The sequence below is a fragment of the Coturnix japonica genome, chromosome 1 (assembly GCF_001577835.2).
Source record: "Coturnix japonica isolate 7356 chromosome 1, Coturnix japonica 2.1, whole genome shotgun sequence".
Lineage (NCBI taxonomy): Eukaryota > Metazoa > Chordata > Aves > Galliformes > Phasianidae > Coturnix > Coturnix japonica.
This window is the reverse complement of record NC_029516.1, coordinates 172,855,525-172,882,590: the sequence shown is the minus strand read 5'-3', so window position 1 is coordinate 172,882,590 and position 27,066 is coordinate 172,855,525. Positions and strand designations below refer to the sequence as shown.

The window sequence follows — 27,066 nt, the reverse complement described above, 5'->3', positions numbered from 1 at the left end:
ACAAATGCTTTTAGTTTTGTGAGGAAACAAGCAAGGGGAAATCATCATGTTTGCAAAAGGGTCTCATGGTGTTACAATAGATTTTCCTTTGCCTGCTAAGAGCAGAACGAGGATAAAGCCAGGGAATAGTAGCTTAAAAAATTAGAAGAGGAAGAAGAAAGGGGGAGAATGTGGAATAAAGAAGAAAGAAAAGAAATTGGAAGAAAGGGAAAGAAATTGAAAGAAATGGAAAGAAAGGGAAAGAAAGGGAAAGAAAGGGAAAGAAGGGGAAAGAAAGGAAAAGAAAGGGAAAGAAAGGGGGAAAAGAGGAAAGAAGGGGAAAGAAAGAGAAAAAAAGAAGACCCACGTGCATTCTTGTCTGTTATTATGTGGAAACTTCCTGAAAATTATGTTGGTTCAGCAAAGGTTGATGCACCGCCTGAGTCTCTTCTTTTGCAAGGGATGAAGACATGAGACTGGCACATGCAGAGATGGTTTCAGCTTGGGAATGTTTCTTTTGAGGGAAAATAGAAGGTAATTTCCACCCTAGGGTCTGGGGTGTTATTATTTTTGACTGATAGCTTCCTTACAAAGATGTTGTCACGGGTTACTTAGATTTACCTATGCCCGTGACAGGGGAAGCCACCCCACAGGCCCCCCCCCAAGGCCCGGAAAGGAGGGGGAAAAGGGGAGTGGGATAAAACAGCGACAATCTAAGGAGGAAAAACTTATTTTACTAAATATGATATCGAAATACAAGATAACACAATATAATATAATTAAGGCTAACAAATCGAACGAAACAGAGAGAGAGAGTCTCCGAAAACCGAGAGGCCTACTGTGAACTCTAGGCGACACGGCTGGAATGCTTCCCACTCTCCGAGAAGTTCGAGAGAAGAAGGAGGGCACTCCAGCCTGGGAATGAGATTATATAGAGTCCTGGTCCCGTGACTTATTGTTACTCCTGTTGTTCTCTGGGATATGTAGTCTTCTTCTGTGGACTGCACATTCAACAGAAGTATCCATACTTGACATGATGTTATGATGTGGAATACTGATAGCAAAATTACAAAATTACAAAACCATGACAGATGTCCATCTCACCTTTTGGAAAGACCTACCCAGATCACTCTGCTGCTCATCTGGAAAAGGGCTTCCCAGGGCTGCCTACCAACCCTCCTTCTAGGAGGTACCACCTCCCCCACTGCCCTCCAGGGAGTCCCAACTGTCCTTCCAGAAACTTCCATGGCACCTCTCAAGTGAGGGTGGCCACCAAGAGCCATCAGCCCATCTTGGTGGCCTCCAGCCCACATCAGCCTCAGTCCCCATGGCCTGAAGGGCAAAGGCACAACCTCTGTGTCACTATGGGTTCAGGTAGGGATGAGCAGGAAGGGCACCAATCCTTGCCATGGGACTCATTGCTTCAAAGAAGGGATGATCCAAGACCGAGAGGACAAAACCTGTGTCCATCTCAAGGTATTCTCCAAGCCCAAAGCAGTAGTAATTACTATCAATTTTACTGAGGAAATTCAGGCTGATATTCCCCTGTATTAAATGGCTACAGGGATAACATGCTTTTCAGGACCTGCTTTCCCAGGGTGCTCACACAGCTCCCAGTACAACAAAGTTCTGACCCAGGGGCATATCCCACTCATGTAACACATACAGTGCTATTGCAGAAAAGCCCAATATGAAAACACAACACAGGAAAAACATATAGCAGGTGGTTTTTACCAAATGGAGAGACTAATTACTTTAATAGTAACAGTAATTACTTTATTAATGTTTTCTTGCACCCAAGCAGATGTCATATTATACATATGAGACTATGATGATGATATCCTAGAACAGGGTAGATAAGTTATATGGTAGAGAAAACAAAGTGGGTCTATATAAGCACAAGATTAGGGGTAGCACCACAGGGTAGACCCATCCTGTAAACCAGGGCTGTGTGGTAAAGGATTCCACTTGCAAAAACAACTGGGATCATGTTCCCAAAAATCCCTTCCAGGCTTTTTGAATCCACAGCCACAAAAGCAGAAAGGTTGAGAAATTCCCATCCAAACAGCCCAAGAGCCTCAAGCAATGCTGGGGTGTAAGTAGATGAGCAAGGATGTCTTGGCAAGGACAGAAAGAATTTGATTGCTTCAAATAAGGAGAGAAATGCTTGACGTTAAAGCTTCTATTAATGCTGATTCATTAATGGGATTATCCTGAAGTGCCCTATAGATGTGATAAACCATCAGATTTGGGGTCAGGTCCCTAAGAAGGTTGTTATCTTCTAGACCAGAGCTTGGGGTGGGAGTTGAACCTCACTACATAGGACTCAACCCCAGTAGGTGCATAGAGCACTTATCACACAGAGTAGTGAAGAGTCTGTCCTATAGCACATACATTTCCTTGGTGTGGTGGGAGACCATCAACGCTTGGTCTTTCCTGTAAGCTTCTCAGCACCTTCTGGAGGTGTTTAAAGTTATAGCTTTGCTTTATACATGGGGAATATAAGTGCCTGACCACTCTCTGAAAGCAAAAGTTCCTTCTTATGTCCAGTCTAAACCTCATCTGATACAACTTGTGGCCATTTCCTTGAGTCCTTTTTGTTGACAGGACAAAACCTCATCCAACTTGGCCTTGAGCATCCTGCCAAGGATGGGGCACTCATAGTTTCTCATGGCCATGTGTTGCTGGCAGTGGTGGCTTTGCCCCACGTCCTGCATGGGCAGGATTCAGCTGTGCCCCATGGAGCACATGGAGCTCAGCTCTGGGCTTTGCCTTGTGTGGCTCGTATCTTTCTAAGAAGTCTCTCTCCCACCACTGAACAGCAGCTGTGGGTTGGCAAAAAGTGCTCCCATAGCTCAAACCCAGCTGAGTGATTGGGGAAAGGAGGAGGAATGAATCCCTTGGAAGAAACTTTTATTTTTCTTTAAAAGGAGCTCAGAAACGGGGAAAACATTTCTTTGAAGATCAATCCCACTTTGTGCAGTTCAGCATATCCTGGCTCAGCTCCCTCCCTGCTCCTGTGAATTCCTGAGCTGCTCTTTGTGTTGTGCTGCTCAGGGATGACGATAAGATTGGGACACAGCATGAGGGACCCTCTGCTTTCCCCCCAGCTCCGGCCCCACTGAGGGCAGCACGTTGCCGCCAGCACCATCTCCAAGGGAAGACTTTGTCTGCCAGCCAAAAGGGAGGAAGAAAAGAGGTCTGCAGATCACATACCTCTGTCGGCAGCTCTGCAGAGTGCTATTCAGACTGGACAAAGGACGGGGGCCCTGGTCGGTCATTTCTCCAAAGCCCCCAGTATCAGCCCTCCCCAGGCTGCTGGAGTTAATAGGCTTGGAGCAAAACACCCCTGCAAGGAAGGGATGCTTTCCATGTTGACAGCCAGAGCTTTTTCTTTTACAGCATCTCTATGCATCAAGGCTGGCCCATTCTTATGCAGTAAAACCGCAGTTCTGCTGTTTCCAGAGCAAAACACTTTACAGCTCATTAAACACTACTGCACCTTTGTATTTCAGGAAAGATTTGAATGAACTTTGGAGTGAAAGGATGGTCAGGCATTCAAGAGCCATGTTCTATTTCCCTATCAAGTTGCCCAGGGAGGTGATGGGTGCCCCATCCCTGGAGACACTCAAGGTCAGGTCGGATGGGTTCTGTGCACCTGATGGAGCTGTGGGTGTCCCTGTTCACTGAATCGAGCCCAAGATGAAGGCAATTTCATCACTCAAACTCAACAAGCCATTCCCAACATGCCTCAAAAGACTGTCTGCACTCTGGGCTTCATGAGTTGACTTTATATAGCTATGGCACTCAGGCACCAAAGGGCACTGCCACATAGAAGACCACCCCATAGAAAAGCTCAGAGCAGTCAGATATCAGCTGATGAGATAAGGAAAGTGTTTCCCAGGATCTGGGAGAGCCAGGCACTACCAGGCACATGATGGACTTTGTCCCGTTGTAGTGCCTCATATTCACAGAATGGCCAAAAAGACACATCCCTCCAAACAACATTCACAATAACCCAAGAGGAAGGTGGGATAGGTACAGCCTGACAGCAGCAGAGTGAAAGAAGAGGTCACAGGCACAAAGCACTGAGGTGTGGCTGGATAATTTGGGGGAAGGAAAAGCAAAATGGCTCGGTGTCATTCACCAGCATTACTTGCACAAACTGGGTTTTGCCCAACTTGAAAGCGTTAAAAACTTTTGCAGGGAAACAGAGAACTCAGGAGAAAGCCATGGTGACCCCACAGAACCTTTCTGACTGCCTTAAGGCATGAATCAATCAAAGCAATCACAGAGCAAAGGTTAATCAGTAGCAAGTACATCTTAAGAAATAGGCAGTCATTTAAAAAGCAATTGCTCTTGCCAATTCTGCCAACTCCGTCCCACTCCCCCCTCTCCTTTCTGAAAGTGTCTTTTATTCCTCAGACTCTGAAGGCTTTCCAAAACAAGTCCAGGATTACGAGCAGGAAAGGACCAGCCAGAATCATGCTCCATTTATTACTCAAAACACCTCTATGCAAGCAACGAGACTCCATTGATGAGAAGCTGAAGAACAAGGTTCCTCATCTCTTTCCTACAGCATCATATGTACTACCTAAACCACATCCACTCAAGCACCAGAAAGGATGTGAGCTGGGAGGGTGGAGAATCCATCCTTGTCGTGCTTAACACAGCATCTTTCCTTTGGACACCACAAAGGTCTGCAGGGCAATCAGGGACAAAATAGAAGGACCGGTATGAGTCCTAGTGTCCTGCTGGTGAGGAGTTGCAGGGAACAAAGACCAAGATCACCCTCCCTACACAAAATATCTCACCAAAAGCCAGCAGATGAAGGATGAGCTGAGAATGAGGTGCTGAAGGGATGAGCACCTGCAGGCAGCCTCTTCTGCTCCCTTGTGTGAGGTGTCCAAAGTCAGAGCAGCAGCTGCAGTGTGGAGCCAAGCCCAGGCTCAGGCTAGTGCAAAAGCATAGAATCACCAAGTAATTTGAGTTGGAAGGGACCTCAAAGATCATCTAGTTCCAACTCTCTGCCACGGACAGGGTTGCCAAGCACTAAATCAGGCTGCCCAGGGCCCCATCCAGCCTGGCCTTGAACACCTCCAAGGATGGGGCATCCCCAAAATGGTCCAGGGTACATCAAAAGTACCGTCTCCATGCTACTCTGTCCATGTCACCTCCCTTTCCTTCTTCCTATTGAGATCTAGAGCCCCATAGGACTTTTACTCTGTTTATAGATTAGTCCAAGCCCTTCACGTCTCCCATGTAAAGCCACCAAGCAGTCATTGAAACAAGCTGTCACTGAGTCTAAAAGCTGCATTTTCATCACCCCAATGGCACACAAAGCCCAAAAGACCCCATCCAGTCACCTCCCCAGTCTAATGCCTTGCCATAAGAAAGTCACAGGGCTGCTCGTGGAGCCCAGCTTGTTGTTTCTCATCAAAGTTTCCAAAGCACCCTAGAAATTTCACACACCTTTCAAACATTTCAATAGCAAAGTTGGAAAGGAAGAGGCAGCTTTGGCTCCTTTTACATCCAGAGAGGTTTTTTTAATTAAAATGCAGCTGGTCCCACAGCACTTTCTGCTTTTTCTTCAGTGAAATGTAGCTGAACACTTTGAGCAGCTGTAGGAAATTACTTCCATCCTCTCTTGCCCTCCCACCTGGAGTCTCGTGATGGAGGATGAATGCAAAGAGACCCCATTGGGAGAGCAGGAATCCCAAAGTAAGGAGAAGGAATCAAGAGACGTACACTGTAGGCTGGACCTCCAGCCAACCAAATCCCTCATTATCCAATCCAAACCTTCATTATCCAACCCAAACCCACATTATCCAACCCAAACTTGGCTCAGTTCTGTTCCCCAGAACAACAGCTCACCAAGACACTCTCCTTACAGATGTACACCTGCACCACCAACCCTATGTCAGGGCTCCCAGCCTGGGTAAGGAACACCATTGCCCACCCAAGGGACATGAGGGATGCGTCGGACCCGACTGCATCTGCCCACTCTCAGCCTTCCTGAATGGGTCGTGATTATTTGCAGCTGTTCCCAGATGTTCCCCTTCCACGGGTTATTTGTTCCCGGGACGACCTCCCCGTTCACACGCCATGGGAAGAAAGAGAGAGGCTCCTTTCTCCCGATTCCTATGGAAACAGCCCTTTATCCCAGAGGCATTAGGAATGCTCGCCCGCCGCTTCCCTCCCTCCAGCCCCACGGCCACCCACTGCTCATATCTCATCCCAGCTCCTTTCCTCCTCTCCACAGCTCACAGCAAGCACCTGAGAGAGAAGCCAGGCTGCTCAATGCCTTTTCCTCCCCAAAAAGCCACCAGAAATCCCCCAAAATTGCAATAATCCCCTTTTCTCCCCCTTTGTTATTGATTTTCCCCACTCCCCAGCTTTTCAGGCTTTGTTTTCTCTACCCATGCAGAAAACGGTTTGGTCGCACCACTGTTGGTTGCCAAACAACACTTCCCAAAACTCCAAAGAATTAAAGAAAAGTCATCGAAATCCCCCCGCTGCGGTGCTAACTTTTAGGGCAGGCAGGGATGAGTTGGAGGGATGCATTTCACTAAAGATCATCTTTAGAATGAGGATGCTGGAAGGAACTCACCTCAGCAGGGTGCACGTGGAGGGGTATTCCGGCTCTCTCTGCCAGACTTGGGTGACAATGTCCTTTGCTTGTGACACTCTGGGTCCCGAATGGTGGCACGGTTCCGTGACACCCAGCATTAGAGAGGCTGCGGAGCCGTCCCTCCCACGGTAGGAGGGGCCACGTGAGGCTTAATAAATTCAGTCCTCAAGGCTGGGAGAATTCAAATCCCATCACGGGATGTGGGTTGCCGCACACAGCATGGCTCTGGGAGAAATTAGTTGAGCCCAGGTTAGGTTCATCCCATGCAGAATGTGAGAGCTTGGTGCTAAAACGCTGCTCAAGCAGAACGGGGTGTCTGCAGGATGGGGCTCGAAGTAATATCCCAAACATCTGGGCAAGATGCATCACCGCTGATCCTCAGCATCCTCTGGGAGAGCGTTTCCTGCATCTGTGAGCCTCAGGCAGAAATCTGCTGCACACCATTTCTGAATGGCTCCAGACAAAAACAGCGCTTTTTTATATTTATTTATTATTTATTCACCCCCACCCCCAGCGTTTTAGGGCTTTAATAACTTAATCCTATTAGAGACATAACTTCCTTTGGAAGGGGAGGGTGTGGGGCAGATCAGCATAACAAAAGCATTTTGTGCGGTTGAATTTTGTAACTTCCAACTAACCCGTCGCCACAGGGGAGGCAGCTGTGAAGTTTCTCAGGCTGCACAGCTCACCTTACACGGCTCCTCCTTCTCCTGCATAGCTCTGTCGTTGTATCATAGAATCATTAAGGTTGGAAAAGACCGCTAAGATCAAGTTCAGCCTCGACCCATCACCACTATCCCCACTGACCGTATCCATAAACCATGTCCCTCTTTGCTGCACAGGAGGCCAAAAAAATATGCCCCCAGCCCCAGAAGAACACCAGAAACACCACCTTGTCATCCATCATCTCTTACCTTGGGGTTTTTCTTGTTGGATGAAATGATGGATCCAAAGTTCCCTCAGCAGCAGACTCAGCAAAGTGCCCTCACAGAGACGGGAAGGAGAGGGCAGAAGTGACAACCTGGTGTCTTGTAGGCAGTTCATGTTGTTGCAGAGATGAACTCTCAGTTAGAAGATGGGTCACAGAGATAAACAGCCTGATGATGGGTTTCAGAGCCGGCAGAGGGCATTGAACACCTCCACTGTAAAAGCAGGACTGATAATCCTCAGATAGCACTGGATCCCACAGTACCATCATTTTCCTTCGGAGTCAGAATATCAAAGAAGTGAAGGAACCACAAAGTAAGCAATGAATGCAAAAGTAGATGGTTTTAGTGCAGACTGTCTTGGAGCTGAAACTCAGCTGGAGTTGATCAAGGAATCATAGACCCATTAAGGCTGGAAAAGACCTCTAAAATCACCAAGTCCAACCCCAACCCACCCCACCATGCCCACATCCCTCAGTGCCACATCCCCACTGTTATTGAAAACCTCCAGGTACGGTGACTCCACCACTCCCTGTGCAGTCTGTTCCAATCTATTACAACCCTTTCCAATTAGAAACGTTTTGTAATATCCAACCTGAACCTTCCCTCACACAACTGGAGGCCATTCCCCTCTCATCCTGTCAAATAACCTTGTTTCCTCTCCAAAAACAACAGTGTGGTTTTGCATCCTGCCCTTCCTCCTGGGGGTGGGCTCAGAGCTCTCTGTGCTGCAGTTTGCTCTCTCTTTGGTATCTCCAGCTCAGAGTCCAGCACCTTATCTCAAGCAGAAAACCCTTACCCCACACCCCCGCCTGTCCCAGCCCTGCCTGCAGCTGTCACTGAGCCACAGCTGGGTGGTTATTGTGTTCCACGTGATGGACCTCATCTGAACCAGCACTGAAACGGGACCTGCCACCAACCAGCCCAGCCCTGAGCTTTATGAGCCCATAAAGGAAGGACCTGGTGCTGTAGAAACCCCACTCAGGGACAGTAGCCTTGAACTCAGGTGAGTTGTGCATCTGAAGATAAAAAGAGAATGGCACGAACAGGGAGTGATGGGAGCAGGGATGTCTCCTCCCCCAGGTGCCAGCCAGGACACAGAGTCCAGGGCTGCATTTGGGGGAGAAATAAATACATTCATGTCCTGCCACCTCCAACTTAGGATGTGTGTCCTCTTGCACTGCATTGTCCTCTTCCATATTTCATGGCTATCCTTTATACTATTGGATCATGTTGCTCCTTCCCAGCAGAAATGAGGGTTGGTGATGAAAGACATGCAGGCTGAGTTAACCCAAGGAGGGCTTGGAGAAGCAGATGCAAGAAGCATTGAGGAAAAGCCTGGGGAAATGCCAAGTGTTTCAACACCTGAGCAAAACAGTTGGGGATAACTCTCCTCTGTGTCAGTACAGCCCCCTGGAGCAGCCTTTGAGCATTTCAACTCTACAATGGTGAGAAACCAGTGGATTATCACTTGCCCGGTTCCCTTTATGGAATAATCCCAGTGTACTCAAGTCCTGGATACTATTGCAGGACTCTGGCATTGATAGCAAGTAGGGTCAATAGATCCAGAGTTGTGCAGGTAATGGGTTTGGGGCACAAGATGTAGGGTAAGAGATATTTCGTGGTCATTAGGAGAGAATGTTGAGCAGAGCTAACCAAAAGTCAGCAAAGGTTTGAGATGTATTCACACCTGGCATCCAAATCACTGATAAAAATGTTGGTAAGTTGGGAAGGGAGAACACAGGGTGATGATGGGGGATCTCTAGAACAAGGGGAAATCATTTCAAGATAAAAGAGGGGAGGTTTGGACTGTATATAAGGAAGAAGTATTTTGCAGTAAGGGCTGCTCAGAGAGGTGGTGGTGACACCCAAGGCAGGCTGGATGGGCTCTGAGCACTCAATGGAGCTATGGGTGCCCCCTGTTCAATGCAGGGGACTTGGACTTCATGGCCTTAATCACCTCTTCCAACTCAAACAACTCTGTGATTCCATGATTCTAGGACAACCCTTGTACACCTGCTGCTGTGTCCCGACTGCCTTCAGCGTGCAGCCCACAAACTTCGAGCTTTACAGTAGAAACTGGGAGACGTAGAGAGAAAAGCATCCCCGGTGCAGCTGCCAGGAGGGGGCATTACAGCCGCAGGAATGGGAAAGGAGCAGCCGGAGAAGCCTGCAAGTTCAACCTCTGAATTCTGACGACCAAAACCTGAAACTGCTCTCGATGCTAAAAATCAGGGATGCAGAAAAAACATCGTCTGCATGGGGGTATAACGAACCCATTGTACCTACCAGCATCAAGTCCCCTAGTACTCATTTCCCCCTCCTTGCTCCCATATAAACGAGGATCTGCAGAACAGACATTCCCATTAGGATTTAGATGCCAGTTTGCTGTCTGGCTCAGAGCTAAAGCTGTGTGTTCCCCAGGGCTTTTCCTCTTGTTTCCACCCTCTCCCTTTTCACACTAATCCTGCTTTAACACAAGGTATCGCCTCTCCTTAAGCCTTGGCAATAGATGAGGTACGCGGGAGCCACACAGGAACTGAAAAAGGCCAGAACACTTCATTTAAGTATGAAAAAGTTCAAAAGACTGGGGTAGGCTCTACCTCCAAATAAATAGCCATAACTGCACATTGAATTGCCATTGTAGAGTATACGGGATCCCCATTCTTGCAGCACAGTCATGCAGAGCCACCAAACACAAACCCAGTCCCCATTTCTATGTGCTCTTTTTGAGGGGGGCACACACCAGAACCAATAGTCCACCAGGTACCAAACTTTGTGTAGTTTTACAAGAGGAGAAAGAAGAAGAGGAAGGGGTTGCAGCACCAAGCTGCTTTGGCTCTAATGGGACGACAATACCAACGTACTCTTCTCCTCCTCCTCAAGCTGTGGTCTGGATCCTCTTCCAGACATTTCTTGTTTTTACAACTTTACAATTTTATAGTAGACTTTTTACACTTTTCTCTATGGTAACAGTGACGGAGCACTACAACAGCTTGCCTGGAGAGGTGGTGGGGTCTTCTTCTATGGAGATATTCAAGACCCAACTGACGCCTACCTGTGCCACCTGTTGTAGAGTACTTGCAAGGGAGGTTGGACTCGATCCCTTGATGTCCCTTCCAGCCCCTATGATTCTGTGATATTTAAATTGTTATTGAGTGTACAAATGGAATTGGCAGCTCTTAGCAAAGAAAGATGCTCAAACAAATACCTGCCCCCCAGGACTTTGGCCTGAACATTTCATTGTCTTCAAACACTGGCAAATTTAAAAGCAAGTGCCAGTCTACCATTGGGCATTTCAGACCATTCTTGCTACATACTTTGCTGCAGATATCACCTATTGATACCAACCTGTGGTACTTTGAGAGACAGCTGCAATAGAACAGCAATGCAAATCTCAGCTCCGTAGTGACTTGATGGTTGGTGAGCAATGGTGGCGATGGGTCAGCAGTTGGATGAGATGATCTCAGTGGTCTTTTCCAACCGTAATGATTCTATGCTTTGTAAGCTGTAGTGCATTATACAACTTCTGCACCTAATCTGACAGACATGCCTAAGGACCCCTTAAAAAGAAACCAAGGGGCTGTGACTACGAAGGGTTCAGACCCAGTAGAATCAGTTCACACAGTAGGTTCAAACAAATGAAAAACCACCAGGAAGGCCACCAAAGCAGCTCTCTAGTGAAAAGCTGTTCTCAAATCACAACAGTCAAGATGTCTGCAGAAAGATAAGCCACAGAGGTGACTTTCTAAGTCATTAAGAGCTATTTAAGGGCTCTTGTTATGTGACAGGAATGTGCTACAAGAGCTGATACAGGTGCTGAAACCATATTTCTGTTAACTTGGAACTGGGGGAGTGGGAAAGTGAAGTCAGGAACTGAGGGCTTTGGACATGGTAACCCCAAATCAAAGAGTGACCACCCTTTGGCACAAAGGATAGGAAGGCACCAAAAAAGCAAGAGACTTTGCAAACTTTTATCTGAAAAACCAGTGCAAGGGCTGTCATGTATTGTAGAGAGAGTGGGGAAAAACATACATTCAGAAGACAGCCCTGGGGCAGAGGGGAAAGGACTGGCTGAGCAGCAAGAAGCAGGAATGAGTTTCTGTGCAACACAAGTGTTTTGGGGAGGGAATGAAATTTACTCCAGAACTGATTTAAACTCACCCCTTCAATAAGCAAAGCAATATATACAGCGAGCACACCGAGATCTTTTATCCTTCCCCTCGACATGTAGTTACTCCCCTTCAGAACCACTTGGTATCCCATAGGGCTACAGAAGCTTCCATCCCATTACCTGTCACCTTCAAGCACCCAGTGACAATAACATGAAAAATAATCCCATCTGACAGAACTGTTGGGTGCCACTGAATTCTCCAGTCCTCCCTCAGCCCCAGGTTAAGAAATTCAACAGTCACTTTATTAAAAATCAGTATACAGTTGAACGTAAGCCCAGTGTTTACAACCAATCTCGTTTCAGGTTTCCTGTTGCTTTTTTACAGATCATTAGCAACCAAAGGAGTCAGTAGCATAAAGATACCAGGTTAAGAAAATTAATGTCCCTATGTTTTCAGGACAACAGCATCCATGACCAGATTGTTTTCCGTTGAACTTGGTCTAAAAAACAGTTGTCGTCAACATCATCTTGCAGGCAAATCTTATCTTTATAATAGTGATTGCTCTGTTTGCTTTATCATACAAGGCAGGTCTCCATGGAGCCTCAGAGATCTGATACAATAACCCTAAAAGGAATCTCCATTCATTACTCTTCAGATTTTTCTAGAACATCACAAATATTTGATATCTGTTGAACCAGTTCAGCTGAAACAAAAAGCGTGTGGTGGGGAAGAGACCTTGATTCACACCACTTGGCCAAAAGATCACCCGTGAATTAAGCTGTCCAGCAGCAGCAGCAGCAGGAAGCACACACAGGCTTTTTCCTCATCCCCTCGAAGCATCCAGCAGTGCTGCAGGAGGGCTGCATGTTCCTGCCCTCACTCCCCATTCAGTTGTTAGAGCTGTTCACATTTCTGCTGCTGCTTCGTTCCCTCCTCGACTCATCCAAAGCACAGAGCAGCTTCAGTGGTGTAAGAAGAGCAGCTTGGCAGAAGCAGGAAGAGTCCAGCCAGTAAAAGATTTCATTAATTAAGATAAACACAGTCTAAGGCTCCACATGATTTTTTAAAAAATAAACACAGTAATATGAAAACAAACTGGCTTTGTTACATGTAGGTCAGGTTCGGATGTTCCCAGATCTTCTTGGTCATAAAATATATCCTTCCCCTCCTGCTCCCATCCAGACAGATGGAAAGGCAGTTCATTCTGTATGATCAGCAATGTTCCACATTCAACAAGCAATTCCTCTGCTACCCTTCAGCACAGATCAGAGTTTTAAGAACATCCTTGTGAAGGCAGGGCAGGAGGGAAGGAGAGGAGCAGGTAACTCAGTCTCTCAAACAGACATCTAAAAAGGTTTGACACGATGACTACATTAACTCTGTCACTTTAATGGTTGTTCTTTGCTGCCTCTTTAGCAGCAATAATCAGAGGAGTGAGGCTAGAAAGAGGCTTTGCGATTTTCAGGAACTGGTGCTAGCAAAAGGGAAAGAGAAAAAGGGTTAAACTTCTCAGGATACATCCCAGAAATCCAGTAGCTACACAAAAGATTGGCACCTAAACCCATACGACAATCAACAACATACTCTAATCTCCAAACAGGTGAAATGGAAGCGTCTGTTACCACCATGAACTTCAGTTCAGGTCTTGTCTGAACTGATAAAGAGCTCTGTATCCAACCCATGCTAATTTGTCCAGTGTTTGTACACTCTCAGGACCAAGCAAAACTCAGCCAAATCCATACTGAAATTCTGCATGGAAAGGAAGTGTACTAAAAGCAACCTGTGTAGTTCAATCACAGTGCTTCCTGCAGCAACCATCTCTCAATTCTTCCCTCCTCGTTACCACAGATATGGTGAAAATATTGCCTTGGCCTTCCAAACATATTAGAAATATCCAGAACAGTTGGAATTTAGGAGCAAAGCATGAAATTTGCAATTGGACCAGACAGTCAGGCTCCCACATGCAGCACTTCTTTAAGTAGAACAATACTGATTATCAAACACACAACACGGAGTAGGTGGTGTCACAAAGTGCTGCTTGTAGGACTGGTGCTCCCTTTACTCATGCTCAGATTTAAGTGGAAAGCCTGTAATGTTCCAACCTCGCAGAGGAAGTCCAGGTTGAGGACAGACACTGATACAAAACAGCTATCAGATGAGAGTGAAGGCACGCAGAGCAAGTTCAAAACCTTCTATGAAATCAAAAAGCAGCTCTGTCCTACAGGACTTCTGAGCATCAGAAAGGATCAAACACCCAAAGCACTGCATTTGAACACGCTTCAGAGCTGGAGAAATCAGAGGCCAGAAGATAAAGGCAGACAGAAGTGCTATAGTCAAAATGTTCTCCCCCTCTGAGGAACAGAACGTTACTGCTGTATGATGTTTTGAAACTAGTGAGTCCAGGAGAAAGGGGATATTTCATCCACTGCTGCTCTACCAGTGATTAATGCTTCATTACAGCCTCAGAAGGCCGCAATACATCCAAACCTTTCTGGGGTGCTGCTTGAGGTCAGTTATAGAACATGCTGCATAGCTGCTGCTAGTAGCAAGTGCTGCATGAAAAGGGAGTGCTCTGTTAACACTGTGGTATGGATTTAGGGTGGTTGGGTGATTGGTTTTGTTTTGCCAAGTTACCTCAGCTGTCCCTATGCTTGAGATGAAGTAGTATTGAAGACCCCAGATGAGATTCCTCCACATGCCTTGTCTAACTGACATGCTTCACTCAGCCCTGCTCACCAGCAGTTACCTGTAGTAGCTCTTTTGCAGAGCCTCTTTTTTCCACATCCATTTCGAGACAGCGGTTTAGGAAGTCTCTGAATATGGGTGAAAGCTTTTCTGGATTCTGCAGTTCTGGAGTCCCATTGGTAGCAATGAGATACAGGGCCTAAAGCAAAACAAGCACCAAAGAAACAGGAGGTTATGAAGGTCAGATTCCATATCCGGATTACACAGACATCCACTTTTCCCCTCCCACCCACCAGCTCAATGAGAAAAATAAAACAACAAAAAGCCTTATCGGGGTGACTAATAAACGATTATGTTTCAGCAAACCGAATAGCTGCTGGCCATATTTTCATGTGGATGGGATCCAATCCTTTATTGTTTTACCCTCGTAATCTGGGTTTGGATCCTGCTGCCCTCTCGAGGGATTAGGAGGACAAAAAACAACATTCCAGACTGTGTTTATATAGGGAAGTTAACTGGCACAGCTCTACCAGTGCTAGACTCCTGCAATAGCTATAACCTCATGGAAAGGTACCCCTGCATAAATAGGAGATTTTGTTCTGTTGGTACTTTGCCTGAGTGTGCAAGGCCTGTGATGTCAGTACTGCAAAGATAGACTTGACCCCTTATGAATGATATTCAGCAGATCCCAAGCAGCATTTGACATCCTAGAGAAACAAGAAGCTTTGCTACTGCTTGGGAATGAAGTGCACAAGAAGCAAATCCTCTGAGAATCAAGGAACATAACATTCAAAATTCATGCCAGAAACTTCCTGGGTGGATTTTAAAAGGAAATACCCATCTATATACCCAAAATCACTTCCAGTGCAAGAGATGAAAACGTAAGTTAAGCACAACTGCTCTAGATCTTTTCATTCTCTTTATCTTAGGAAAAAAAAAAACCAAACAGAAACCTGGCTTACACGAAGAACAGCTACAATCCTACAAACTGCCAGGATTTCCCTTTTCATTAAAGAATGAGAAAGACACCAGGGAGGTTAAAGCCTGTCTAAAGACGTACTAAGGTTGGAGTTTGATTTGGAGCATTAAAGTGGAACAATCCACCGGAAGAAAAAAGCCCTGTTTGTTGATGTGAATCCTTCAATGCAAAGAGAGCTCTTTTCCCCACTCACAGGGCACAAGGACTCAAGAAGCCACATATTTTGGTGCCAGACAGTCCCATCAGCCTCTCAAAAGAGCAGGGAATTATGAATGTCTTTGGTTAACTGAGGCTCTACCACAAGGCTTGCAAGAGGAGCCCATAATTCTACCATCCAGAATCAACTGTGGCTTTTAACTCAAATCACGATCACAAATTTCTTGTTACAAATACCCAAGGAAATATGCAGCTGAATGTGATGAAACCACATGGGAGGATTCAACCACCTCTTTTAGAGCCTGGGTTAGACAGAATGCTTGGAGCAAAAAACAGAGGACAAAAAAGATATCTGCTTACTCTCAGGGGGTTCTCATTGAGGTAGGGGGGTTCGCCTTCGATCATCTCGATGGCCATTATCCCCAGTGACCAGATGTCCACCTTGGGCCCATATGCTTTCCGTGTCACTACTTCAGGTGCCATCCAGTAAGGAGTGCCGACCATTGTGCTCCTTTTACTCTGCTCGGGAGTGATCTGAGCACAGAAGCCAAAATCAGCTGGGAATTGAAGACAGAGGGAAAAAACAGAAATCAGCAGGTTTCTCCAAAAAAAAAACCAACATGTACTGATGATGCCAGCTGAACACGCTGGTCTGTTGCACTGCCTGTTATATTGCTCCTGCAGCTCTGAAGGAAAGGTGGTTTTGTGGCTAGTGTGGTGTTCAGGAGTTAGTTTCTAAATCTGACTCATTGAGGCCATGAGGATCACAGAGCTGCTGCCATGTCTACATGAAGGTTGGTGATTGTCTTGAGGGAGATCATGCAGCATGTGTGGGACAACCAGGGGATTAGGCTTAGCCAGCAGGGGTTCACGAAGGGCAGGTCCTGCTTGACCAACCTGATCTCCTTCTATGATCCAGTGACCCATCAAGTGGACAAGGGAAAGGCTGGAGAGCTGGGCTGAAGCCAATGGGATGAGGTGGTTTAGTGAGATCTATTGGTGATGGATGGATGGATCCTAGAGATTTTACTTTGCTGTAAGACACATAATCCCTCAAACAGGATTTGCTTTACAGGGTAAATACTACGTTCAGAATAAGCTTAAGTACCTAAATGTACACTTAACATTTTTCTTGGAGTAGACAGAAAGATGGGAGCCTTCACATGATAATTACTTGGTCCTATGTCTTATTTGCACTTGCCTTACCAAAAGAAACCAGTTATGTTCCTGTGTGACCAGCAGAATTAACACAGCAAGATGCAACGCACATGCTGATCTCCTATGGCACCAAAGGTTCAATTATAAGCAGAACCATGAAAATTTAACTAATCCCCAACTGAGTTTTTATCAAGGGTAACAGCCAAGGTAGGTACATATGGTTCATAAACAGAGCAAACCTCTAGCAGAGCCAATATGAAGCACAGGTCCAGAAGGTTACTGCATCATATCCACAGGGGCTTTCCTAACTGCAGCCAAGTACCTGCATACTGTGCTCAAATGTGTTATTCCCTAAGAACAGAGCACTTTGGCCCTGATAAGCTATTCATTGCTGACACTCCAGAGATCTGACTGTACCAAAGTGCATCTTTAGTCTAAGAGGAAATTATGTAGGAAAAAAAAACTCACTGTCTTACTCAGCATATCTGCACTGTGTGAATTTTGAGTCATATCTGCTGTCACTGCAGACAAAAATAGATTTATTTATGCCTATTGGGTGCTAGCCAACAGAACTGAGAAGGAGTGGGAGGGAGCACAATTTTGTTAAAGCCATAGGTGGAAAGCAATCATTCACTGGTCCCCCAAACTTGTCTCTGCATGGGTAACCACGAGCACAGCTGCCACCTTAGCACCAGAGGGGCAGAACAGTCTCAAGGTCTTCACTATCAGTGATAACACAAGGAAGAAGCAACACTAAGATTGGGCTGCGTTTGTAAGATTAAATGCTATCTCGTTGCACAGCTTTCAATTTCCCATTATTCAATCCCATATCCTAAGTACCCACAGGTCTTATTCAGACTGAAGAGATCACACACAAACAAAGGCTTGTGACCTTACACCTTTAAGCTCAGCTTTACAGACTGGTGTAGCACTAAAATACCAAAAGCAGATGGTCCAAAGCTAAATGATTCAGGCTGGATATTAGGAAAAACATCTCTCAAAGGAATGGTAACGCACTGGCACAGGCTGACCAGGGAGGTGGTGGAATTTCTGTCCCTGGAGGTGTTCGAGAAGATGAGATGTGGCACTGAGGGATACGGTTAGCGGGTATGGAGGGGACAGGTTGATAGTGGAATTTGATGAAAAGCTCTTTTCCAACACTAATGATTCCATGATTCTAATCCCAAACCTCACTGCATGTCTGGTATCAGTTCAAAAGGACTTGCCAATCTCCATTAAAACAGATACCATAAAAATACGTGCAGCAGCATTTCTACAGACTCTTCATCACTGCAGCATCAAGTCACTCAAAAACCCATCTTCCCACTAGGCCTGTCCTGTAGCATACAATAAGCCCGGGCTAATAACTGAAGCCACAACCAGCACTGTTTCCCCACATACTTAATTTAACAGAGCCATCCATTCCCAGTAGGATGTTGTCACTCTTGATGTCTCTGTGAATAACTTGGTTTGAGTGGAGGAATTCCAAAGCCTGAAGACACTGAAAAAGATAAAAAATTCACATAAATAAAAACAGAGGTATTATTTCTGAGTATGAAATTATTCACCAGTTATAGTTAACCAGCTGATGGACACTAACATGCATTTTGAGTACCACAGGCCTAGCTTCTTAAATAGTCTTATCTATACCCAGTATATGTGGGGTTACAAAGAGACATCCCTACTGGAACCAGCAGGTGGACAGGGTAGTTGCAAAGAGAATTAAGTGTAACCATGGGAATTTAAACCCCATTTTGCATCACAATCCTCTCTCTAAGATGAAATCTAACTATGCTGCAGATGGCTGTGCCTGCAGAGCCAGTGACACATCACAGAAAGCCCATGTGCCCTACCCCTCACAGCTTTACCTCTCGGCACACAGCTGCAATTTGTCCTTCGTCCATGCAGGTCTCCGTAACGACATCTGTTAGGGAGCCTCCTGCCAAGTACTCCATGACTACCCAGAGCTCTTCTCCTACAAGGTAACTGAAACAACAAAGAAACAGCTTTTAGACAAAGCAGATCTATGAGCATGCCACCATTTACCTAGTCAGAATGCACTGGGTTTTTAACTATCATAGAAGTACAGAGAAACCACCTACATTGCTCAGGCATGGAGGCAATCCTGGATGACACAATGGTTGGTTACCCACAGACAACGGGGGAAGAACAAAGTATTGTATCATGCTTACGAACAAAAGATAAAATCAGTCTTTTTTATGGCTCTATTCAGTCTGGCATTCGCACAGAATCATAGAAGTGCTTCCTGCTGTTTAGATTTTGTCCCCAAAATTCAGATCTGTTGCCCAAAGAGTTGGTGGATATCCCAACCCTGGAGACATTCAAGATAAGGCTGGATGGGGCTATGAACATCTGATCAGTCCCTGCTCATTGCAGGGGAGTTAGACTAGATGGCCTCTAAAGTTCCCTTCCAACTCCAGTGATTCCACAAGGGCTATTGAGTACATTCTTCTGCTTGAAACAGCAATTCTGCAGATTAAAATAAAGCAGGAAAAGCCTGGAATGTCAGCTTATGCCCCCTAAAAACCTGTAAGGAAGATGAGGAGGAGGAAGCTGAGATGAAGGTGAATATTCTCAGTCATTTGGGTTATTATGCTCTTCTGGGAGCGTTCATGCTGACGTCTAGAAGGAGAAAACCTGGGATGAAGGCACCAGCATTAACTCATGTTTAGAAGTAATAATAATAATAATAATAATAGTAATCACCAACCACTTCTGCCTTTTAGGGCCCATCTGGAAAAACATCAACACAATTTTTCGCACCAGACACATCAGTACAACACATTCTTGAAGGAAGGAATCATTAGTTTGGAAACTATAAAGCCCACTTTCAAGTCTGCCTGCCCATTTTTGACGGGAGCAGACGGATGAGTCAAAGAGAGAAGGAAGGCAAAGATTCAAATTAAAAGCTTCTCTGCTGGCACTGGAATTCATCAACAAGCTGTTTGCTTTGCTCAGAAACACTGATCCTGCTGAAAAGTGAACAGTGAATCTGCAAGGAGCCAAAGGCAAAAGCAGGACACGCTCCAGGGAACAACAGCAAAGGAGAAAAAGGTTATGAAGTCTGACTCGGCACAGAAAGTACACAGAGATGAGCGAGACATCACAGGAGCAAGCAAGAAGTGCACCCTGGCCCCCAAAGAACATGCTGCCAGCACCTGAGCTGATGAAAAACACTCCCATAAATAAAAACTGCAGTCTAAGCTGTACCTGGATGCTAGAAATATCACAGCTATGGAGAGCTTTTAGTATTAGAGACAAAGATGCGATCTAAGTTTGGTGATGCTGTAGATTGCAATAAGGCAAAGCCTGAAGCTTCTTTGAGGGTCCAGAGCCCAAGGACAGAGCAATGCTCGCAAAGCAGACAGGTCTCCAGCTCCATAACCAAAGTGCTGACACACTGGCAGCTTGTTCTTGGCAGCGCAGACCCCAGTAAAGGCAGAATCACCTGCACAGCAGTCTGCTGGCATGACAAGAGGAGCAGAATTGCTTTCAGTAGCATTTCTCTGGGTCAGCTACCACTCCATAAGCTCTGAAAGCCATTCCATCCAGACCTCTCCTCCCTGATCCCTTTGCTGTTGTTGGTTCTTCTTCTCCTCCTGCCAATCTAGAGACTCCACAGATTTTATCAGCAGCCTCTCCACAAATCAGTGGCTGCCTGGGAAACCTACACTCCCCTTCTGTGCCACTAGCAACCCCTGAAGCCCAAATCCACTTGGCAATAGGGATGGGCAGAGCAGGATCCACTGTTCCTGTGTGACCCTCTCAGGTTGCAACAAGCTGGGAGCAAGCTGGTGCCTCTTCACAGCCAAAAGGGATGGAGCAAGCCAAGGAGCCCACTGCGAACCAAAGCTGTGCCACAAGCAGCACACGCCAAGATCCAGGCACCTCAATAACTGATAGCCCTGACACAATGTGCAGGGAGGTAAAATTAACAGTGGATCCTTGCCAGGTGACACTGAGCAGACGTCATTTCAGAAGGCACCATGGTGGTATCTCAGGGCTCTTGTCACTCTTCCACCACAGCAGAGGCATTTTAGTCCCTGAGTTGCCTCCTTCAGCCATGCCTCAAAACAGCTCCATCAGATGTTTCTGAAAACAGCCAGGAATCATAGAATCATGGAATATCTCGAGTTGGAAGGGACCCATAAGGATCATTGAGACAAACTCTTGGCTCCACGCAGGACCACCCAGAAATCAGACCATATGTCTAAGAGCATTCTCCAAATGCTTCCTGAACTCCAACAGCTTGGGGCCATGCCCATCACCGTCTGGTGAAGGACCTTTTCCTGATATTCAACCTGAACCTCCCGTGTCACAGTTTCATGCTGTTCCCTTGGGTTCAAGTGAAGCCAGGACAGCTACATACTGCTCACCCTATGACAGCAAAAGCATCGCAGTGTCACACAGTCACTTGCAGTCACTCCCCAAAAGAAGGCTGGCAGCAAAAGCAGGGTGATGGAGTCTTGGAGGAAGGACGCAGCCTACAGTTTTCTCTTAATCTTCTCATGTAATAACTTAATGAGTTATTATGAAGAGGGCATCTGTCCTTTCAACAACACAGCTCTTTACAGTTACACACGTAACGTGGGACACAGCACCACCTAAACTGAGTATCACAATGGATGATGATATTGCAGCATGAGAGCTACTCTTTCATATTTTTGCTAAGACATCACAAGAAGCCTACTAAGAAAACAGCCACTAGGCTTTCAATGCACATGCAGAGCAATATATGCCTCTCTCAGACATTCCAAAAGTGATTTTAGGTCATGTCCTCCCCATTTTATCTTCAGAGGATGAACTGCCATTATTCAAGTCTGAAGATTGAATATCTGAAGCTTTCACTTTCCCTACAATAAGCCAGTCCTGTAGTTAACCAAGACTGCTGGTTTCTGAAGAGTGCAGCAATCTGGAAATCCTGCTGCAGCCCCAGTGGAAAAAGCTGTAACGTAAGATGAATGATTCAAGCTTGACACAATGCATCAGTGTTAAACTGATGCTGAATTCAATTCACCGCGCAACACTTTCGCTCTGTTTACCTTTCAACACGTCCTAGTGTTCAGTGCTGGCAGCTCATGACTGTTTCCTGGAATTCAACCAGGGGGAGATGCAAGCATTTCTTGTGCTTTCTTTCGAAGGCAGTTACCCTACCCCTAAAACCACCAGCTGCTCCTGGTTGCAGCCAGCCTCCAAAATGCTGATGATTGCAGCACTGCTACCTTACATAAGACATTGATACCCTATGGGGAAGAACCCACAGCCACATCTGTTTGTGGATTTGGTATTTTATTGTCTCAAGCTATATAGTGAACATAGTTTTCTTGGCTACATGCATTTATGTTAGAAACAGCTTACACAGGGCAGCAGTCACAGCACTGATAAGTTCTTTCTCTGTCCTAAGGAACAAGTGCAAGTAGAGTAGGTCTGTACATATGTAAGCAATTAGGTGCAGCTCCTGCAGTAAGGAGAAGCAGGGATTCAAGAAGATGGTCCACATGAATGCAACATACCCAAGAATTCATCTAGTAGTGAGGAACAAGCTTGTTCCTTACACCTTTGGAAGGATTTTTATACACTGTGCCAGCTCTTCTTCTCTCCCTTATCCACATCCTGAAGAAAGCAGTTTTGCTAAGTTACATGTTATTTACACTAATCCCTACGCAGAAAACCTCAGCATACAGCAAAAGGGACAGGATTACCACCTATGGGAAGGAGTTCCTGCTAGCAGAATGTTTGCCTTGCTCAGAAAAAGAGGAAAACAAATATAAATAACACAGCTCGATCTATTTCCATTTCTCCTCCAGGCACAGGGAGGAAATGGCTCACCGTGTTGAATTTGGCAGAGCATGTTGAAAAATGGAGTCCTGACAGCATGCTGCTAATGCCACTATCTCCTAGAAGCCAAGATTCTCCATTAGCACCAATCCAATCACTCGTTTGTCCTAGGATTTAGACAGAGACCACTACATCACCCACACCCCAGCCTTGCCAGATGCAAGACTGTCCTTTGTCTGCATTAAGCTGAGACAGGATCTCTTAAGACAGTGAGAAGGAAGTGTTTTCCAGAGCTCTATCGTGAACTCTTCAAACTGTAACATACCTGTCCAAGTAGTTGACAATGTTGGGGTTTTTGTTTTCCCTCATTACGAGGATTTCATTGATAATCAATTCCTTTTTGGGCTGCTGCTGCAAATTCATCTGCTTGATTGCAACCTACGGGGAAGAAAAAGCAAGACAGAGTGCATTATTACAGGAGTTCCCAAGAGTCCTGCCAGTAGTGTTGATTATTTCAGTCTTACATTCACACAAAGGGGGAAGCCACTTATTCATCATGAGTTACTCAGTCACTCAGCAACTCTGAGCTCCTGCAGCCAATTCACTTCTACTCTTGCTGGGCATATAATGCCAAAAAAGAGCAAGGGAAATTACTGCTTTCATACTGGACTTTTATATCACTGTTGGACAGCCATCTCTAGCTACAGCTTCTTAGCAAGACAGCAGAGAGACCCTTATTCTAGTTTAGGCTGATAATTCAAAGACTTTTTGTTTTGAATCAGATGTCTTTGGAAGTTTTGGTTTGGTTGTTGTTGTTGTCTGTAGTTTGTTTTCATTCCTATGCTAGTCCCGTGCTTCTATAAATCTACAGTGGAGCGGGAGTGTAGGGAGGAGGTAAAATAGCATAGGCTAAGTCACTTTCAAGACCTAAGGGAGAAGAATCATCAATACTTAGATTAAAGGTTGAACATATGGGAATCGGATTTGGCTTTATCCCCATTTATAACAAAGAGAAATATGGGCAGATCCATTAGCTGTGGTCTTTTTGCTCAGTAGCTGTCTACCTGTTTCATTATACCTGCTCCACATGCTTATGTGCAGAAAGCAGTGTGGTACAACATGCTTTTAATTCCTACATTCAGCTTCCCCGCAACCACTATTTCCATGAGAACACCTGGCCTTCAAAGACAAGCCTTCCAACCACAGAAAGCCTTCTGTCCAGTAAGTCCGCCCAGCACAGCAGGAGGCAGAAACACTTTGATAGGCAATGCAGCCCAATTGTATTTGGTCCAATATTTAGGCAAAGGGAGTGATATGTAATTATACCTTATAAAACTGCTGATATAGAAAGCACTATAAGCTAATGGAGGGGAGCCAGTAACTAGAGCTCACAAAAACAAGGATTAGAAGCAACAAGCCAATACAGATAGTTACAATTAGCATTTTGATAGTATAGCAGGAGATTCTACAGAAAAATGTCAGCAGACAATAAGTCAAGAACAGACATCATGCTGCTTTTCCACAGTATTCATAAGGCTGCCAGACAGTACTTAAGTAAGGCAGAGACAAAGACCCCATGCTGCTCTTTGCACAAGGAGAAGAGAATGAAAGATGAACAAGAGACGAAGTATTTGCTGCAGATAGAGAAATTCCAGAGCAATACTGAGGAAGCCTCTGCGTGTCCACACTCCTGTTCAGAGGCAGACCCAAGAGAATGCTTGCATGAAGGGGTGTTTTCCTTATCTATGACTGTATTAAGGTACAAAGTAAATAGCTGTAGTTACACTCAATAGGCATAATCAGTGATAATCATGAGTATTCTTAATCCTGGCAGCTGCACAAGGCTCTCGTATGTTGCACAATAAAGAAATTCCCTTATGCACTTCTAATAAGTGCTGCCTTTCGCTGAGCTCTCAGTGCAGGTACCAGCAGTGCTTCACAGAAAGGAACAGGTTAACACATGATGTCAAAGCTGCAGTGATCCCAAATGCAATATTAAAAAATCCAGGGACCAATCAAGCTACCATAAAGGGAATGATTTAAAAGTCTGTTCTACTGCAAGAGTTCAAATATTCACGTGGGAGTCACTGAAGGGATCCAGAAGGAGAACAGAACTTCTCATTGCTTCAATATACATGCAGCACCCCTTCCTCAGAGGCTGCAATTAAACTCTGTTATTTCTTCAGGAATTGGAAAAGAAGAGTTATGAAATTCACTGGTGGATAACCCTGACATTGTACAAATGCAGAGTAGACACACAGTGCAGCAGACTTCCATAAAGATATCTGGAATAATGCATACACTTTCCTCTTTAACAGTCCTCCATCTAGCAATAATCATTTCCACAGGTGCTGCATATCCATCACTACTGATTTATTATGCATGCATGCAATGTGCACAGCACTTTTCAATATTCAGGAAAGAAAAAAAATAAAAAGACACTCCTTGTCTCTCAAGCCAAGGGCAAAAAGCATGTGGGCATTTCTATGCAACTGGTGTAAGTTATGTGTACGAAGCAAAGGAAAAGAAGATGTAAAAGGATTTACACGGGGGGAGGAATAACCCTTAGCAGGGACTTTTCTGATAAGACAAGGGGAAATTATTTCAAACTAAAACAGAGATTTCAATTGGAAATAAAGTGTTTTTTATGATAAGGGTGGTGACGCACTGAGACAGGCTGCTGTGAGAGGTGGTGATGCCCCATCCACAGAGACACTCAAGGTCAGGCTGGATGGGCTCTGAGCACCTGATGGAGCTGTGGGTGTCCCTGTTCAATGCAGCAGAGTTGGACCAGTTGGCTTTCAAAGGTATCTTCCAGTTCATTTCATTCAATAACTATGAAATACCAGGGATGAAGAGGAAAACTCCTGCTAAGGAGCTGCCTGGTCTCAACATTTGCTTCCTGCCTTTGTGGTCACAGAAAGGTTCTTTAAAAATACAAAGTGATTCTGGTATTAAAAGCTGGGAAATCATTTTTCCAGTTTACTGCTCAGACCACTTGACTGTGCCTCATTAGTAAGGAAACAAATGCTTCATTAAAAACAAAGTGTCATGAACCTGGAAGAATATCTTTATTCTATAGCATCAACTGTAACTTTCAGTGCATGTTGGATTGTCTCCTGAAGTGGTATTTTGGCAGCACTTACCTCCTGTCCTGTAGCTACATCCATTGCTGTGTAAACCGTACCTGAGGCTCTAAAGAAAAGGGAGAAGAATAACAACAATGAAAAGGAATAATAATAATAATAATAATCTTATTACTGTCTCACAGCAGGACGGTATTTAACATACTCCTACTACTACTTGCCTCACTCCCATTCTTTATCAAGTCAATAATTCCAGTGGTAAATGTAATCTGAAATACTTCTTAGCCAACATCACTACTGGAGAAGTTCCAATGGGGAGCAAAGCTCCTGGTATGGAACAGTCGGGCCATCCAAATCCTTGCAGCTAAACCAGCAATGCAGCACAGCTTGTAGGACCATGAGCTAAACTAGCATGACAGCAGTGCCCTGGCTTGCAGACTGCCCAATGTGACTACAGAGCAGACATGATGAGATAAAGTAAACAAATGTGGCATTTGAAGTGAGAGGAATGGGAGTCTGGACCTCAGCACAGATGCATCTTTCCATGATGCACCTCAATGTAGCCTCTCCCCAAACCTCTTCTTTCCCCTACTCTGCTAAGAGTAGCACAACACCAGCATCGAGGAGAGTTAACTCAGAAAGCAAATCAGTGATTTCAGCCTTGCATTCTGAAAATAAACAGGCTCCATCCCTGCCTACAGCTATCTTTAGCAACCTGATCATCTAATGACATATTTTCTTCTATTAAAACACAATTGCGCAAAAGAACCCAGCCACTGTGACTCAAAACTTTGGTAGGAAATGGGAAGAGAGCTCCGGGGAAGGAGCAGAAAAAATAATCACCAGCTTTTCCAGCAGATTAACTTAGCCTGGATTCAGAGCTTCTTTCTTAACACAAAGGTACAGGAGAGAAGTGGAAGCATATACCAACCCTTGTCCAATCTTCTCAAAGCGCGTGTACTTCTTTTTTGGATCACCCACACTCACGATGCTTCCTACAAAAACAACAGCAACAAAGTAAATCTGAGAAGTACTTTTCCATACAACCATAACACCATGACGACTTCTGTCAGAACAAACGTATTTACCACCTTTCCATACCAGTAATAACATAGCCATTATTGATCTAACTAATAGGTTGTAAGACATGGGGAAGAAGCTAGAGCTATTGCTCTGGGCATTGCTCAGCTTCTCTATTAGTAGCCCAGCAGCAAGGGAAAGTGCAGGAGGCTTTTAGTAGCAGTTGCCATGCAACTGCAGCCATGCTTTCCTGGGTTTAGAGAGCACCCTGAGGCAAACTCCGCTCATTTTCCCTAATGTGGCTGTTCAGCTGAAAGAAAGTCTGTTATTGCATCCCTTGGAGGGTAAAGCATTTGGCTTCGTGTTCTGCAAGGTGGTGAGGGGCTGCTCAGGCTCAAGGTGGGTTTGGTATCCACAAGAAACATAACCTCAAGCTTTCTGTAGTGGAGGGAGCTCACAGAACAAGGGCAAAGAAGCACCAAGGCCAAGGATTAAGCTAGAGAAGTCACCAAAAAGAGCATCACTGGAACCC

The 27,066-nt window shown here is 45.3% G+C and overlaps 2 protein-coding genes across 3 annotated transcripts in view; both read right to left on the bottom strand.

Moving 5' to 3' along the window:
* GDPD4 (glycerophosphodiester phosphodiesterase domain containing 4) overlaps positions 1-7,014 on the bottom strand; it is a 31,424-nt gene extending 24,410 nt beyond the window's left edge. Inside the window, exon 1 of one of the 2 annotated variants that reach the window (XM_015852503.2) lies at positions 6,590-7,014. The gene's annotated coding sequence lies outside the window, so the exon portion shown is untranslated. The remainder of the gene's footprint in view (positions 1-6,589) is intronic. The other variant, XM_015852501.2, reaches the window with a different exon arrangement.
* A 4,917-nt stretch (positions 7,015-11,931) lies between these two features.
* PAK1 (p21 (RAC1) activated kinase 1) overlaps positions 11,932-27,066 on the bottom strand; it is a 59,206-nt gene continuing 44,071 nt past the window's right edge. The window contains exons 9-16 of the mRNA XM_015852504.2: positions 26,446-26,509; positions 25,575-25,623; positions 22,754-22,866; positions 18,498-18,615; positions 18,031-18,130; positions 15,832-16,028; positions 14,398-14,535; positions 11,932-13,125 (exon numbers count right to left, since the gene is read on the bottom strand). Coding sequence (XP_015707990.1) covers positions 13,039-13,125; positions 14,398-14,535; positions 15,832-16,028; positions 18,031-18,130; positions 18,498-18,615; positions 22,754-22,866; positions 25,575-25,623; positions 26,446-26,509 — 866 coding nt within the window. The 3' untranslated portion in view covers positions 11,932-13,038. The remainder of the gene's footprint in view (positions 13,126-14,397; positions 14,536-15,831; positions 16,029-18,030; positions 18,131-18,497; positions 18,616-22,753; positions 22,867-25,574; positions 25,624-26,445; positions 26,510-27,066) is intronic.